Source organism: Ambystoma mexicanum, chromosome 9 (assembly GCF_040938575.1).
Source record: "Ambystoma mexicanum isolate Mex_15411 chromosome 9, UKY_AmexF1_1, whole genome shotgun sequence".
Lineage (NCBI taxonomy): Eukaryota > Metazoa > Chordata > Amphibia > Caudata > Ambystomatidae > Ambystoma > Ambystoma mexicanum.
Window position 1 is genome coordinate 1,345,300,879 of NC_090931.1, and position 17,465 is coordinate 1,345,318,343.

At 45.5% G+C, this 17,465-nt stretch overlaps 2 protein-coding genes across 6 annotated transcripts in view; both read right to left on the reverse strand.

Annotated features, from left to right (window-relative positions):
- MRAS (muscle RAS oncogene homolog) overlaps nucleotides 1-16,355 on the reverse strand; it is a 174,267-nt gene extending 157,912 nt beyond the window's left edge. Inside the window, exon 1 of one of the 4 annotated variants that reach the window (XM_069616762.1) lies at nucleotides 15,539-16,355. The gene's annotated coding sequence lies outside the window, so the exon portion shown is untranslated. Of the gene's footprint in view, nucleotides 1-15,529 lie in introns of all 4 variants that reach the window. The other 3 variants (XM_069616761.1, XM_069616760.1, XM_069616759.1) reach the window with 3 other exon arrangements.
- LOC138489125 (uncharacterized) lies at nucleotides 5,993-15,512 on the reverse strand. 2 transcript variants are annotated; one of them, XM_069616757.1, is made up of 3 exons: nucleotides 7,685-15,512; nucleotides 7,462-7,576; nucleotides 5,993-7,150 (listed from the first exon to the last, which is right to left on the reverse strand). In XM_069616757.1, exon 1 carries the CDS (start codon nucleotides 10,836-10,838, stop codon nucleotides 9,489-9,491), a length of 1,350 nt encoding a protein of 449 aa, XP_069472858.1. In that variant the 5' UTR covers nucleotides 10,839-15,512; the 3' UTR covers nucleotides 5,993-7,150; nucleotides 7,462-7,576; nucleotides 7,685-9,488. The 2 variants fall into 2 exon arrangements, with proteins under 2 accessions (XP_069472858.1, XP_069472857.1); XM_069616756.1 differs by having other exon boundaries at nucleotides 7,462-15,512.
- Nucleotides 16,356-17,465: the final 1,110 nt, after the last annotated feature.

Genomic DNA, 17,465 nt, shown 5'->3' on the forward strand with positions numbered 1-17,465 from the left:
CCTCAATTGCACTCATGTGTTGAGCTCAGCAGGAACTGTATGCACAAATGTCCCAGCTGTGCATAGGCAAACTGGCCTTCCATTGCTAACTAAGCATAATGCCTCCTGCTTACTGCTTGTCTCACTGATTACAATGCAAGCGGACACTGTTGTGATAACTGGACATGACGGCATCTGGGGCTGCGGTGGCATTCGGTGCTGTGAAGCTCGTAATGAACTCTGGAACTGCTTTGCCATCTAATCATGATGGAATCCCCCTGTGTTGTGCCAGTGGCATAACAGATCCTGGCACTGCAATCTGGTCCTCATGGAATCCATGACTGGAGACTGACTCAGTGTCTAGGAATCCGGCACTGCTAGGCGAGGGGGGTGTAGTCTCATCTGGCCAAGCAATGCTAACTGGACACCATGGAATGTGGCACTACTGTGCTAACTGGCTGCAATGGAATCTGACGAACAGTGCAAAATGGGTTTCATGGAATCTGGCACTGGTGTGTTAACTGTACATAATGGAGTATGGCTTTCACTTGTATTGTATCGATGCTGCAGCCCAGTAATACCATCAGAGCGTTGCCAATAGATCATGGTGCTGTAAATAACATTGTAGCGAACACTGCAATATGTAAGCAGGTCCCCATTGTGTACAGTCCCCTGTCTCACGCTGCATCCTCCTGTCCTTTGCCTGAAAATGGTGACAGTGCACCGCAGGGGTGTTGCTAGGTCTGGAAAAGATCTGGGGCTACGCTAATGTCCGGACTGTCAGGACCAGGGGCTAGCTAGGCTTTCGGTTGTAGCCCCTGAGCTCCTATCCGGGGCTACAACCAAAAGACCCGGGGCTATAGCCCCCAAAGCTCCCCTAGCATGCTGAATAGCACCCCGAGGAAGTTGAGTCGCACTACGTTGCATGTCGACTATTGAGTTGGGCGTCACTCTGAATTTTTGAAAACTGTAGTAAAGGGTGATTGTATACAAGCTGCAATTTCGCTTTGACATTTTTAGCTCACGATTTCTTGTTTTGGATTGAAATGCCTCGGCACAGGTGTTTAACCTTATCCTCCTCCATATAGTCCTTAGCTACTACAGTGGGTGCATCCCATGCTGTTGACCTTTTAGCGAGGGTATGCTGTCGGACGTGCAGTGTAAACTCGGTTCCATGCCATGTCAACAACAGTAATTGCTTCAAAGTAATTTACTTCAAAGTGAATACTTCGAAATTGTACTTCGATTTTATTGCTTGTGGGGCCTACCCGTATGTTCTCCTTCCCCTTCACTTGCTCCCCTTACTACCCCAAACCCCTCCCAACCCCCATTCTACACCTAAACTCACAACTACATTTAATTCAAAGTAATTACTGTCGGTGAAACCACGGGATACGGTAAACCCATGCACACTTTCTGCCTCATATCCAGTGCAGCTCGGTGCTCTGCTCCTCCATCTTGAACTGGTTGCATTTGTAACATTGTGACCATGTTCCATGGTTTTACTCGTCACTTTTGGGGCAACGTAGGTTACACTTGAGGTTGTCAACGGTGCCCATGGTCTTTTCCCCATACAAGCAACTGCAGCAGCGAAGGAAAGTGCTCTGATGCATATTAAATCGGGAAACATCCCTCCTGCTTCAAAAAATATAATAGCAAATATAACCAAAGATGTGGTCCGAAAAAGGTCTGCTTTGCCGAAGTATTTATCACTTCTGACCCCCTTCGTGCACCAATGCCTGAGCAGTGACAAAGTACCCCAAGAACAAGGTGGAACTTGCTGCCCAAAACATCACAACAGTGAGCATATGGGCAAACCTTCTCACACAATGCAAACGCGGTGCTCCACACTGCTGCACAGGAATATTGTGCTTATTCATACAGGCATTACAGAATTGGGGCCTGACATACTTGGTGGCACCTTAGAATATTCAAGTGGCATTCTGCCATTTGGAGTACAATGGCATATTATGGCAGCTCCTGCATATTAATTAGCATATATTTAGACTCATTGTATGCAAATTTATCTCATGAATATTAATGAGGGTTATCCTGAAAACCTGACATGGATCCGACCCTCGAGGCCTGTGCATCTAGACAGACCCTGGCACACATGACATCATAGTGCCATCTTGAGTGGTCTGCGTTTAATGATCCTTTAGGCAGCACTTTAAGGTACTTCACCCCACAGTGTTGTATTTGGCTACGCTGTCACAAAGGGAACTGGCTGATTCCTATCAAACATACGTTTGTTCTATAGGTTAGAATATTGTCACACAGGGCAGCTCTTTGCCATACTCGGCAGCTCTGTGTCATTGGGCAGCAATGTCTCATACTGAAGCGTGGAGTCCTATTTGAGCAGCAGCCTGGCATGAGACACAGCACTTCCTATGGCATATCACTACTTGCTGTCTTGAAAACCGTAGTGGCCCTGATGTTGATGGCCAGTGTTCAGCTGGGACATATTGTATAGGACAAGAGGACCTATCTCTTAGTGTCGTAAGCATGTCTGCTGTGAATCGATTGGTTCTCCGGACCACCCAATCTCGGATGGCCATTTACAGGTGCATTTCTTCCTACAGAAAACCAATCCTTCTAGGTATGCTGGCGCATCTTAAAATATTGGACCAAATTGAAGAGCTGTCTATGAAGAACATGGCTTGTGAACCAATCTATCTGAAAAAAGGTAGAGAAAGGGGACATTCACCTCTAATGATAAGATATGTTATTTATAACGCGCTTAATACCCAGAGGTTTCTAAGCGTGGACCCTGGGATCTAACCTGTGTTGCTTCGTGTCGTCTTGCTTCCAATGTCAGCACGTTGCCGCTGAGCTATCCTCCCGAGACGAAAAACACACACACACACATTCATTGGGGTGGGTTGGGTAAACCCCCAGAGCTACTTGGAAAAGGTTTGCTCCCTTGCTTTGAAAGTTCTTGGTTGTTTGAAGCATAACATGGTCCCTGGTTTAGTTTTGAAATGTTGAGAAGCGATCGGCAGACGATCGGTCCCTGCTTCCGCTGCGTATTTGCTTCATTTTTGGGTCACGCACCCGTGTACTGAATGTGTCCATAAGTGGGGTGCTTCGCCCATAATCCATAATTCGTCTTGGTGACAAGTGGCCATCGTATGTTAGGATTGGGAGCAGGCCTGACTTCTCATCGGAGGCATGATGCAGATGGTCTCATGTAGCGTGTTTGTGTGTGTTCCCATGGGTCATCAGGCTCAGTCCCCTTGCTTTCATACATAGGATCTAAGTACTGTATTAAAAATAAGTGGATTTTACTATAAAACAATCACCTCACACAATATTGAGACTAAAGAAACCTTGAGAATGTAGTTAGTGTGTGCCCAGCCCTTCAATCAATGCGCTTGTGACATTGGCGGGTTGAAGATACATACAGGAGTGATAGGCTGGGGGTGGTAAATCGTTTCTTTTAATTGTTTTTACGCTTAATACCCAAGTTTGGTTTCTAAGCGGTATCAGGGATTTGAAGCTCTGTTGCTCTGTGTGGTCTTGCTTCCAAGACCAGCACATTGCCCCTGTGCTATCCTCCGTTCAAATATATCCTTACATTCTTAAGCTTTCGTAAAGAGATTGGATTGATTTAAATTGTAAATGAGCAATGGGGAAAGACCTCGTTTCATTTTAGTTTGTGCAGGGCCCAACTGTGGGTAGGTTCGGTGGCGCATATGTTATCCGGGATGAATCGTTTTGCTTTTTATTGATCTGTTTTAATGTGTTTGTTTATATGTATGAACCAAAACACAATAAATAAATACAATAAAAACAGTAATGGATCAGAATAGGCAGGCAGGCTAAGCTTAGGTGGGGCGCCCATACCGCTGCCTGCTGTAGCACAATAGACCATGTGTGCTCTCCCGATCCGCTGTCGGTCTAGCACCGGAAGCAGACATCAGTGTCGGTGCATTGGGCTACTGGAGGTGCCCCATCTACCCATGCAGGAAGGTGGCGACATGTATTTACAGCCGGATTGGAAGAAGGACCTGCCCAGGGGCTCAGTCTGTTTACCTGCATGAACTTGAACTTTCTGACGCTGGCCAAAGTGCAATGCAACAGCAAACAATTGCCACAACCTGAACTCAATGTGGAGAATTTTCTGGGTCCCGCTGACCAGAAAAAGTGGAGGGAAACCTGTAGAACTGCTTTTTTTTCTTGGATGTGTCAGGATGGGGTTGGAGAGCAGAGGAGACTTCATGTTGCTGCCTGCTCAATCCCTCTAGCTGTCAAATCCACCTGGTGTTCAGCTAGCATGTTGGTGGGAAAGCAAGGTACTCCTATGGAATCCAACAGACTTTACCCCCGGGAAAAGCAGGCAGACTCCATAGGAATCCATTGCAAACACCTTACGTAATCATTACTTGCAGGAGGCCTTTACACTTTTCCACACAGTGGGAAAATAAGGTGTGATGGTGATTGTGTCTCTTTCACACTCTACTTGTCAACCGTGTGGTGGCAAAGTGGGAAACTGCACGGAAGGGATCGTTTGCACAGAAGAACGGGGCCCCCTCCAGTGCAATTACAATTTTTTTTTAATGATCTACTGTTATGTTGCTCCATTAGGATTTATATAACTCCTTTCCGTGGCTTCCAGGCACTATGACAGACCTGAAAAAGAGGTGGGTTGGTTAGGTTAATGGGGAGACAAGGAGAATGCTATATGGTGTTGCTGTTGTGTCGGTGTGTGCAGTTCAGAAGTACCCAGGTACTCTGGGCAGGTCTGCCTGTGGGTATTTTGCGTAGAGGGCACAGAGGCAATGGTGTCCCGAAGGAGGATTGTGCAGAGTGGTGCTAGGATACACTGGATGGTGTGGTGGTAGGCATTAAGTTGGCTATAGAGGTAGAGTTTGTTGTTTGATAGGTGTTCAGAGACATTTAAAAAGCCATGTGTGAGAGGCTTACTTGGTCTGTGTAAAGCAGTGGTCTTCAAACTTTTTTGGCCTAGGCCCCCCATGAGCAAATTTTGGGCAGGCCGGACCCCCCCCTTCCCAAATGTGCCAGATGAACTTTTGTGCGCCGTCACCGCACCATACTCCCAGTACAGACCCTGGGCTCTCCCCACCCTGCTCCCACCATTATTCCAGTGCTCCCGCCCATCCTGCTCCCAACACAGTCCCATAAAACGCATCCATACACATATTTAAATAAAAAATAAATCACCATAAACGTACCTTCTGCAGGGGCCTGCGCGTGGTTGATGAAATGCCACGCTCCAGGTTGCTCTGCCCGTATGTGCGAGGAGGCGCAGGAGTACCCCCTCGCACATACATACATGCAGTGCCCCAGCCAGCATTTCCAATGAGCTATGCAAGGCTGGCGAAGCAAAATGCCCCCAGCGTTGCATGGCTCAGTGATCATGTGCAGCTGGGGAACTGAACTGTCAAAGGCAAACAGGGTTTCCCTTTGACAGTTCAGCCAGCCCAGGAGCACTACCTCAGCTGGAAAAAGCAGCTGAGAGAGTGCTCAGTGTTTCACTGGGCAGGCTCCTCGGCTCCTCCATAATGGGTGAGGGGGCCAGTGAGTGGATGCCCCTTCACCCATTACGGATCAGCCGCCAGCCTTGGACTGGGCTATAGAGCAATAGGGCGATGACTGTACCAAAAATGCAAAATGCTAGTGTAGGCCAGTCAAAATGGGCCACTTTTTTGGTCAATTTGGTCCAGTTTGAGGAGTTACATCACTATGCAGCTAGTAGTTTTGACCATTGTTCCTGAATAAATATTCTTTAAATATCACAATTTGTTTACATTTGAACAAAAAACACACCCCCCTTGGGTACTATTCAAACAGTCTTTGACTAAAGGACTAAATATCCATTTGCAAATGCTGGCCCCTCATTGGTGCCTAAGGCCGTTTTATGGTCCAGTCTGACCATGTGAGCTGCCCCTGCCCATCTTCCAATCTTAAAAAAAAAAAAAGTTACATTATTTATTGTTATTTGTTTTCATTTCATGCTGGGCTCTCGCGCCCCCCCTCCCACCCCGGCGCGCCCCACAGTTTGAAGACCTCTGGTGTAAAGTATGTTTGGGCATGGAAGATAAGAGTGAGTGTATAGGTGTTCACGGCAACTAAGGGCGTCCATCCGATGCACTGCTGGACAAGAATGAAAGCAATCAGGGCCCTTCAGCATTCAAAAGCGAGGATTGGCAGGAAGCATAAACGTGCAGACTCTCAGGCACTGAGTCCCAGATGCTCGTGACCCTGTCGAATCTCACTCTGAAACCCTAAATATGAGCCACTACACTAAGATCCCATCTTTTTTTTCTCCATTTACTTTTTTAGGCCCTATTAAATACTACCAGCGGCACATTAGCTAGCAATATTTCCGGATGACTCCCGCGCCAAGGTTTACAGGTATTTAGTTAAAATGCAGATTTGTGTCTTCAGGCACATATTTTTACCCATATGTAAATTCCACTTTAAAAATGTTGCCATATGAAATAAAGGAATCAGGTGCTGCTTTGCAATTCATCATGATCTTGACCAAATGTCACTAAACATACCACACTAATGCTTAAAGGGTCCCTTGCTTCTCCAGTACCTTCTTCTAACTCAGTCCTGCATGTTGTTTAACTCATTAAATTACAACATACTTATTCCAAACTGTTTTTTTTAGTCAAAAATATCAATTTATTTACTCTCAGTAAAAACACCACTTAAAAATACATTCACAATTATCTCAACAAAGACAGCATCTTGCACTTTTGTCTAAGTTCAATTATTACACATTTGCCACTATTTTTGGTATCATTGACCACAGACAACTTCTACATAACATTCTATTTTTTAATACATATCTCTGTTATTATCAGTAGAAGACACATTTTTCAGTTTTTCATTTACTTTTTATATCTTCTCCTTTCTTCACTGGGTACTCTAACTTCCCCATAAAAATCGTGCTCTACTCATTCACACTTATGTCATTCATACATCCTTTCATTCTACAATCCACACTACCCAACATGTTTCTTTCCTTTATCAGTTCTCATAATTTCAGGAAATTCTTCAGGGGTTAATTTTTGTATAGCAACAGTCTGTTATGTAGTGACCATTCGGTCTTCTTGTATTCTTTATACTTCTTGGTCAAGGCTCATGTGTTCGGTTCACATCTGTTTCATTTCTGGGCCAGAATTCCACAAGAAGGTATCTGTGAGAAGCAAGTGTATGAAGAATGGATTTAATTATTAACCCAACTTCTATGCAGTCTTATTCCTACATTCGGGGTATACAATTTACCATGAGAGAATATATTCTTCCAATTCTTCAGTACTAGACATGCACTACTTGGTAAAGGACATTATCACGACACGACGTCTTTTCATAAGGTGGTTTACCGTTTTTCTAGTGACCTACCCTCTCTATTTTTTACCGTAATTCCCCTGTTCTTAAAAAAGGGGCATTTGATAATTTATTTAGTTTCCCAACGCTCTCACCCTACTGTTATGGTACACTATTTACCTTCTGGCTTTTACCTGCAGGTTGTTTATTTTCATCCATCCAGGTATCTATCTCTAGGTGCTTCTTAATTCTCAACACTTGTGTACTGCCTTTGTGGGTTCACCTTTTGCAACATCTATCAATACAGAAAAGTCACTTGCAGTTACTCCTGGTTAAACTGGTACTACATATCCTATGTATAATAAGCACAATCTGGTGTTACACTTAGTTCTAGGGTATGTACCTTAATTAGGACTTCCCATGTTAGAGTCCGCCATGTTTGCTGTTTCCAGCTTATCCCGACCCTTCAGTGATCTTTGTACGAGATGAATGCCTCTTTTTGCTTCAATGGTTACGACCTCGGTCGTCCCGGGTTCCCACGTGATCTATACACGGCTTCTTAGTGTTCTAAGTGCCGATATCTATAGAAGCAAAAACAAAAGGTGTATCTTTAAAAATTGAAACATTCCGCCCGCGTGATCTTTAAACGGCTTCTTGGTGTAATAAGCGCCAATATCTCTTATAGCTAACTCACGGGACAGGTCTTTAGAAATAGGGACATTCCGCTCTATTATATCTCCCTCCTACAGTCTTACATTCGCTGTCTCGGATGTTTCGCTTACCTTCTAGCTAAAGGGCTTGATCCATCTGCCTCGCGGGTTGCTGTCGGCGTTCTCTCGCTTCTTCTGACTTCCGTCGTCTCTGTTCGCATACCCGGATGTTTTTGCCCGCGTCACAGTCGGTTCCTCCTTCCGGCTTGTGTCCATTTCCATGTTCTTTTCTACATTGTTGTTGTTAGGTGCGGTTCCATCTATCCAATGATATTCCGTCACGTCATCGTTCCGGAATTACAGGTCCTTTTTTCTTGCCTTCGTTACTCCGTATTTATTTCTTTCTTCTTTGGTACTGCCTTTCCTGCACCATAGATAAGGATCTAATTTCCTGACCCATCAAAGTTGTTCTTCACATATGTTTCTGTATGCTTTTTTCAACATGTAAATGTTGTATTCAGCTACAAAGCTAATTTCAATCGTATTTCCTCATCAATCGCTTTTTGGACAACACTATACGATTTTGATGCAAATTTATATCCAGTTCAAGTGGTAGCATAACTTCATTTTGTATCACTCGATTTTTTCATTGAGACCCGTCTCACAGCCTTTTGTTAAAAAATGAGTTCTTTTTCTTTTGTTAATAATTTCTTCCTGTCGATGTTCATATCATTACTCTCTTTCACCTTGTAAACCACCGACCACTTTAATTCTTCTGCCTTATGGATCATTTCAACGAAATGTCCTACCATAGGTGCAGAATGAATTCTGTTCCTTATGCAGCTCTTATGTTCCGTTATCCTGGTTTTTATTTTTCTTTCAGTCTTCCCTATATAGATTTTTTTTGCAGGGACACCATATCACATATACCACAAATTTGGAATTGCAGTTAGTTAGTGTTTTCTATCTCCACTCATTCCTCAGTCCAAGATCTATTTGAGTTGATTTCTTAGTTTGAAAGCAGCACGTACAACTGCCGCACGGTACATGTCCCTCTAGTATTCTCATTCCCCAACTCTCTGTCAGTGTTGGTTGAAATTTATGTTGTTTTGTTATGTCATTGCGCATTATTTGGTCCTTCACAGTCTTACTTCTTCGGAAAGCTATTAGCGGTTTTTCCAGTGGGCTTTTTCCTTTCTCCATAAATGTCCAGTTTCGGTATATGATTTTCCTGATCCGATTTGACAGATTACTATACGTGTTCACAAACACCAATATGTCATTATCTTTTCTTTTCAATACCGGTTGTTGCTCAAGTAAGGCTTCCCGGTGATTATTGTCAACCCTCTTCATCGCCCGGTTTACCAGTTTTTTAGGGTAGCCTCTTTCATATAAATTCATTATCAATTTATTGGCCCCTTCTCTATAGTCTTCTCTGTTTGTGCTGTTCTTTTTCAACCGCAAAAACTGCCCGAAGGGCAGGTTATCCCGTGTGTGGTTCGGGTGAAAACTAGTATAATGTTATAATGCATTCCGATCAGTTGGCTTTCTGTACGGTTAAACAAAGACTTTGTTGGTATCAACCTTTATTGTTACGTCTAGGAAATTCACTTCCTCTCTGCTATAGTTCTCAGTGAACTTTAAGTGTTGATTTTGTTCATTCAACCATTTGAAGAAAGAAATTGCTTCACTCTCATCGCCCTTCCAAATTAAAAGCACATCATTTATGTACCTCTTCCAGACCTGGATATTATTTCTGAAAGGGTTGTTGTCACCATAGATCACTCTTTTTTCGAACGCCTCCATGTAGAGGTTTGCGATGCTCGGGGCTAGTGTAGCCCCCATAGCCGTTCCCTGTATTTGTTTATAGTAGCATCCATTAAAATGGAAATAGTTTTCCGTTAGTGCTACTTCAGCACACCAAAGTATGAAAGAAGCTGGGGTTTCAGTGTTATTATTTTCCATCAGGAGTCTTTCTTCCAAGACCTCAAGTGAGGCCCTTTGTGGGATATTCGTATACAAAGATACTACATCAAGGCATATCAGAATTTCTTCAACTTGGTTAAATGGTCTCCCTTCTACTTCCTTTATAATTTGTGTGGTATCTTTTATAAAGGAAGACATCTCTCTGACCATTGGTTGCATGAAATGGTCCGCAAATCTTGATAGAGGTTCTAATACCGAGTCACAGCCTGACACAATTGGTCTCCTTGGAGGCCTAGTTAGACTTTTATGAATTTTCGGGAGAATATAAAATTGTGGTGTCCTTGGTTTGTCTGCTCGTAGAAATTCTGCTTCTTTCTTTGTGATCCATCTCCTTTCCTCTGCTTTTGTCACTTTCAGATGGATCATTGTTTCCAATTTTTGTGTGGGATTCTCATCTAATCTCTGATAACTCTGGCCATCTTCCAGTTGTCTCATACATTCATCGATGTAATCTTTTCTATTCAGGATAACGACGGCTCCTCCCTTGTCAGCTTTTCGTATTATTATGGAATCATTGACTAGTAGTCCTTTTAGGGTGGTTTTCTCTTTTCGACTTAGATTTTGGAAGATCTTTTCTTTTTCTGTGTCTTTCTCTAGTATAGCAAGTTCTTGTAATACTCTATTTTCAAAAACTCGAGCTTCTGCAGTCCGAGAGTGTATTGGGGGGCAAAAGTTTGATTTATTATGCAACCCACTATCTGGTTCGGTGGAGTCCTCTTTATCTTCAAAGTATTGTTTGAGGTGTATTTTCCTCATGAATTCTGTTAGCTCTTCCCTAAACTTAAACCGGTCATGTTTATTAGTGGTCACAAAACCAAGTCCTTTTTCCAATGTTTGAGTCTCAATTTGGCTAAGGTTGTATTCGGAAAGGTTTCCCACAGTGCTTTCATACTGCGGGTGACTCTTTGGTCTGGCTCCCATTCCTGCTGGTCCCGTCCTAAAAAATGTTGTTGTATATTAGGGTTTCCTCTGTTGCCATTCCTTCTTGCACCGCCCTGTGATCCTCTATAACCTCGTCTGCCTGAATTAAATTCGGAATTTCGTCCCCTTCTTCCTGTGCTAGTTCCTTCTCCTGCACTTTCTTCGCTTGAGCTATACGATGTACCTCTAAACCTTACTCTTCTTTTGCCCTTATTTTGGTTTCGAGATGCTCCTAAGTCATCTTTTTCTTTGGTGAAATAATTTTCTTGCGTGTATGTAAAGGCTTTTTCATGTGTGAATTGTTGAATATCATTTTTCAACCTTCTGATTCCTTCTTTTGTAAGATCTTCCTTGAATATTTTCATTTCATTCATGAGTTCGTCTAGTCTCTTTTTATATTGTTCAATGGGGACTATCTTTTTGATCTCCTCTTCCAATTTCTGCAGGTCTATCGCTATTTTCTCTGTTGTCTGGCGTGCGGTATCTATTATGAGTATTACTCAATCCCTGCCACATTTGTTTCCAATATAACTCCATTGGATCAAAAATTCTTTGTTGTCTAGAAAGATTCTTGGCTCGTTTCTTACCACGAGTCCCTGTGGCAGGATCCCATTTCTTAGGTATTCTAGCATTATGCTACCGTAGTTCCGACCTAATTAATCTTTTCTTTATCTGGGTTAGCTCGTCCCAGCTAGTCAGATTTGAGGTATCCCCCAATTCTCCCCCAAACAGTGTGGAGTTGCTAAGTAGTTCGGTGATCTATCCATCATCGTAACTCTTGCACCTTTCAGCTGCCATGTTTTATATTCTGTCGTGCGTGATCTGACCAAATGTCAACATTAGGTAGTTTGGAAATAAGGAATTGGCCAGCAGGAGCTGAAAGCAGCTCCTGGCTATTCAGCATCACTAAGTAAGTAAGAGCTTCTGCTGGGGAACCAGGAGCTGTTTCATACCGTAACTCCCACATAGGTATTCAGCATCACTCAGTAAGTAGGAGCTTCCGCTGGGGAACCAGGAGCTTTTGCATAGCGTAACTCCCACATAGGTATTCAGCATCACTCAGTAAGTAGGAGCTTCCGCTGGGGAACCAGGAGCTTTTGCATAACGTAACTCCCACATAGGTATTCAGCATCACTCAGTAAGTAGGAGCTCCCGCTGGGGAACCAGGAGCTGTTTCATACCGTAACTCCCACATAGGTATTCAGCATCACTCAGTAAGTAGGAGCACCTGCTGGGGAACCAGGAGCTGTTTCATAGCGTAACTCCCACATAGGTATTCAGCATCACTCAGTAAGTAGGAGCTCCCGCTGGGGAACCAGGAGCTGTTTCATAGCGTAACTCCCACATAGGTATTCAGCATCACTCAGTAAGTAGGAGCTTCCGCTGGGGAACTAGGAGCTGTTTCATAGCGTAACTCCCACATAGGTATTCAGCATCACTCAGTAAGTAGGAGCTCCCGCTGGGGAACCAGGAGCTGTTTCATAGCGTAACTCCCACATAGGTATTCAGCATCACTCAGTAAGTAGGAGCACCTGCTGGGGAACCAGGAGCTGTTTCATAGCGTAACTCCCACATAGGTATTCAGCATCACTCAGCAAGTAGGAGCTCCCGCTGGGGAAACAGGAGCTGTTGCATAGCGTAACTTCCACATAGGTATTCAGCATCACTCAGTAAGTAGGAGTTCCCGCTGGGCAACCAGGAGCTGTTTCATACCGTAACTCCCACACAGGTATTCAGCATCACTCAGTAAGTAGGAGCTTCCGCTGGGGAACCAGGAGCTTTTGCATAGCGTAACTCCCACATAGGTATTCAGCATCACTCAGTAAGTAGGAGCTTCCGCTGGGGAACCAGGAGCTGTTGCATAGCGTAACTCCCACATAAGAGACAAACTATAACCTTTCCAGTTATATATGACCAATTATGCTTTAAACACCTTCTAGATATGTCCTAATGCTCATTTATACACATTTCCAGACATAGATTTAACGTCACGTAGATATGTTTGTATGGAACCAATTGGCTTAGGGAGTCAAATGTAGCTACTGCTAACTGTTGGTGTCAAGCCAACCCAGCTCTTCTAGGCTCTAACCAGCAGCCAAATAGCTCCCAGCAATTTCGAACCATGCATTAGTTATAAAAATAATGTGTCAGCTTCAGACCAATGCGGGACCAGCTACACAGTTTGAGAAAATACCAAAACAGAGCATTTGCTACAACCCACGTTAAAATTCAAGGAGCAATAAAAGCTAGGCCCCGGTAAGTTCAAACCCACTAAAGTTTCAAGGGGTACACACCTACAGGGTGCACTCTCCCATGGAGCATGCCACCACAGAGAACTCCCCCTAATCGCACCACGCCTCTCGCACCCCCCACGAAACACATAGGGGCAGAGCACATATTGCCCCCCTGCTGGGCAATGGGGCACTTCTGCCTCCATTATTCCACAGGTCTATCAGGATAATGGGCGCATACAGACACATGCAACGGATGTGCTCTTCTAAAATGCTGGTGATAGACAGCATGCTCCATGCACGATGCGTGACGGGTGCACAAAGCAGTGCAAACCACCACGCGCACTTACACCTTGCACGAGGGGTGACTAGGGCCCATTCTCTGAAAGACCCGGTGGAGATACTGACAGGTGCATTCCCCCAGGGAGGGTCACATATTTGCATGGGGCGTTCCCATGGAAACCAGGGAATCCCAGCATCCCCCATATGGACCCTGCAGGGCACTGAGAAGGTCCTACGAAGGCTCCGCGAGAAATGGGGTGTAGGTGGGAGTCTGGTCCCTGCCAAAGGTAAGGCAAGGCTGTCCTTGCACTAACCCAGTACAGCCAATGCCACACTGTGTGAATGTGCACCATAGTATGCCACGCGGCTGCCTGGCCTTTGTAAGGTGGGCATGCATGCCCGCATGGAAGGCCTGGGGGGCAGAGGCGTCTCAGTGCACCCCCTAGTGAATGCTGGTACTGCTCTGGGGTGTGGCAGCACTGGCACACTGGCATTAAGGCAGTATATGCCTGTGCATCTGAGCTGGGCGCCAGGCCCAGACTGGCCTATAGGGCAACGCCCGAACCAAAAATGAAAAATGCTAGTGCGGGCCAATTTCTTTGCTCAAAATGGGCCACTTGTTTAGGACAGTTTAGGGCAGTTTGATGAGTTACTTCACTATGCGTCCAGTAGTTTGGACCTTTGTTGCTGAATAAATACTCTTTAAATTGCACAATTTGCTTCCCATTTTATCAGAAAACTCCCCCTTGGGTGCTGTTCAGTCACAAAACGAATTAATTGCTATTTGCAACTGTGGGGCACTTTTTCATTGGTGCATTAGAGAACGCTGGGCGCTAGATACGTATGGTCAGGGCAGACAGATGAAGGAAATATTAACAGTGCAGGGCAATTTTAGACTGGTGCCAACTGTACTGGCTGACCAGTGAGAGAAGTGTTTCATCCGTGGGTAGATGATAGGCAATGTCTCGGGAGGATAGCTCAACGGCAATGCGCTCGCTTTGGAAGCAAGACGACATGGCGCAACACAGGTTCGATCCCGGGTCCGCGCTTAGAAACCTCTGGGTTATAAATAACCACGTAATATTATTATAACAAGAGCCAAATTATTTGGAACCGTGCAAAATAGCCCAGCATGCCCTGGGTGGAAGTAATATAGCACCCTGGAAGCGCTCGTCCTGAAATACATGGAGCTGTTTACACGCGGGACGTGCTGTCAGGTGGCTCAGCGAGTTAAGCGACCACCTCCGATACACGTGCCCAACTTGCAGCCTGCGTTCACGGGTCCATACCACTGACGTGGGAACGAACAACATCAATGAATGCAGTGCTTAGAAGCTGTGCAAGGCGACACGAGGTGTTTTATACAAATCCCAACAATGGGAAACACACACTGGAAGCATTATACTGACCCACAATGTGCGCACTCCCCATAAATGCACACTCCAGCTGAGTCACACTGAAACACAGGTAAATGCACCAGCCAGTACACAACCATGCACATCTACTAGGAGGGCACTCCGTGAAACGTACAACCAGAGGCAGCACGGAGCGCTCCCCTGGAAACACACACAGTAGACTTGCTCCCCTGGTTTACCCACACGAGTTGTTTTTGCCATAACCTACGAAACTTAACGAAATACATACACACTGGGTGCGCCCATTGGTGGGTTCTGTTCAAATAAGTGACCCCACTGAAACTAGTGTACGGCTGAAGGTCGAGCACTATGTTCACTGATTTCAACAGTCCCCCCCTGAAATACCAGCCCGGCACTGAGCACGCTTTGCCGAAAAAACTGGGTGTAGTATTTTGCATGAAATACACGCTTCGTAGGCTCCACAAGAAACACACACACACACGGCTACACGCTCACCTGGAACACAAGCTGGGAACGGGTGTAATCCACACAATTCGCCCCATCGTTTAAATTACACGCACTCTAGGTGCACTTGTCAGGTTAACACACAGACACACGCATCGCCCAGAATGCCCAGGCCCCGTGTTGTGCCCGTTGCACATCGAGACAGCATGCCCATTCAGCACCAGACCTGGGCCCGAACAGTGGTTAACATTCCTGTCACACACCCCGGCATTCTGGCAGCTTCCCCCCCCTCCTCCCGCCAGGCCTTCTCATTATTAGCCGCGACCACCAAAGCCGTCAAGGAGTAGGATGCACTCACCCCACACACCTGGCAGCTCCTAGCAGCGGTCCAGCATGGCCAGGGAGGAACGGAGCCGCAAGTCTCCCAGGCCGATCCGAGACTCAAATATTCCAATCCAGCCGCGGTCCAACCCGTCCACCTCCTACCGGGGACAGCCCCGGGTTGCTCAGCAGCGGGCACTGGGATTCACTATCCCTGATGCGATGTCCGCATCACACGTATGCAACGATTTCCTGCTTCCGATAGCGCCTTGCACCCGCGATCCTAGGCGCTATCTTAGTTCCCCAGGGGCCAGTGCGCCGAGAGCCGGACGCCCGCTCCCACCTGAGGTGCACACCTCCTTGCACTCTCGTTTCACGGTCCCTGGTCGCCGCAGCTCTCCTGCACCCGGTGGTCCGATTCCCAGTGCCACTTCCTTGTTACCCCCACAGCTCTCTGGACTGCGAGATTCAAAGCACCCCCCTCCAAAATTGCGTGCACCGATCCAGGTAAGTACTGATCTCCTGCAGTGGGGAAGTGGGGTGGTGCCCTCTGTCCTCGGACCCTCAGCTCCCTGCGCCGAGAAGCACTGTCCTGCCAGGGAAGCTCCTGCTCCCTGCTTAGAGAAATGCGCTCTCCTCGGATACTTTCTCACATAGCCCCCCTTCCCTGCACCCTGTTCTCCAGTACGGATCTTCTCAGCTCCCCCCGCTGAGCAATACACACCCGTCCGACACTGAGATGCACTGTGTGCACTGTGTGCACGCTCCACTCTAAACATTCTTTATATTGCCACAGCTGCTGCTAAAAATAGCACGGTCCGAGAACAGGGGGAGCCTTTATTCTTCTCGTTCTGTATTCAGCCAGCCTTCCCTATTCAAAATCATAAAAAAAACGCCACCCCGAGCTTTTTCAACCGAGTCTACATGCATGTTTAAAAACAGAATTTAATCCTCGTTGCCGGCTTCAATAGCACTAAAAAGTCTGAGCGGCGGAATGGACTCGTCCACGCAGTTTCCTCCAATGAGCTGGCTTTAAGGTGGACTGAGAAGGATGTATTTAAGGTGGTATTGGGAGACAGCAGCTGTCATCTTCCCTGCCCGATTTCGTTGTGGTTTCATCATGTGCACAGATGTGCATTTCAATATTTGGTTTCCCACGGCATTACCGGACGTTCCAAACACTTTTCTCAACCACCAAGGCTGATATAAAATGTTTGGCAAGCAAAGTGTTCTCTTATATTACAGCATGCAGTATCTGTTTTTAAAAAAAAACATTTTTAAAAATCAACCCATCACAACCACTAATAAGTTTACAATCTCGGAGGGGTGGCGGTAACATAGTAATGTTGGGGCGGTGTGGTTCTGAGATTTCCCCATAAACAATGCACTTTAAAACCTTTCTGCAATGCTTTCCAACTGACATTCATTACACCCCATACATTATGTCTTAACCCCCCCTTGATGTCAATTTGTATCTCAGTTTGAATCCCGTCTGTAATATGATGTATGTGCTCATGGGCTTTGCAATTAGGGGGAGGATGGGAGGCGTTACGCCGAGTTAAGATGCTCATTACTTCCCACACTCGCTGAATTTAAAGTGTTTTCTTGCAATGAATCAGATCACCTTAACTCTCTCTTAACTAAAGTGTTTTTCACTGTATTTCAAGGGTTGTCACGATTTATTGGGCAGTCACTCTCAACGCGGGGAGTTCCTTACCCCCCATTCCAGGTGGCGCACAACAACGCGCTTTTCAGATTCAACTTTAGTGAGCCCCGCAACCTATATAGTACCATTGAACAAATACCCTCTTTACCACCAATGAGTTAGAAACCAGGTCGGTGTATAGTAAGAATATATATTATTTAAGTTTTTACAAAGAATAATAGAACTGTCACCAAAATATCAGCCACCAACGCTGTGGCACTACACAATATCACAATTTAAAATTACTTGCACTGATTGACTAACTTAT

Coding starts and splice junctions, on each gene's coding strand:
- LOC138489125 (XM_069616757.1), bottom strand. CDS start 10,838: ATGGGAGCCAGACCAAAGAGTCACCCGCAGTATGAAAGCACTGTGGGA.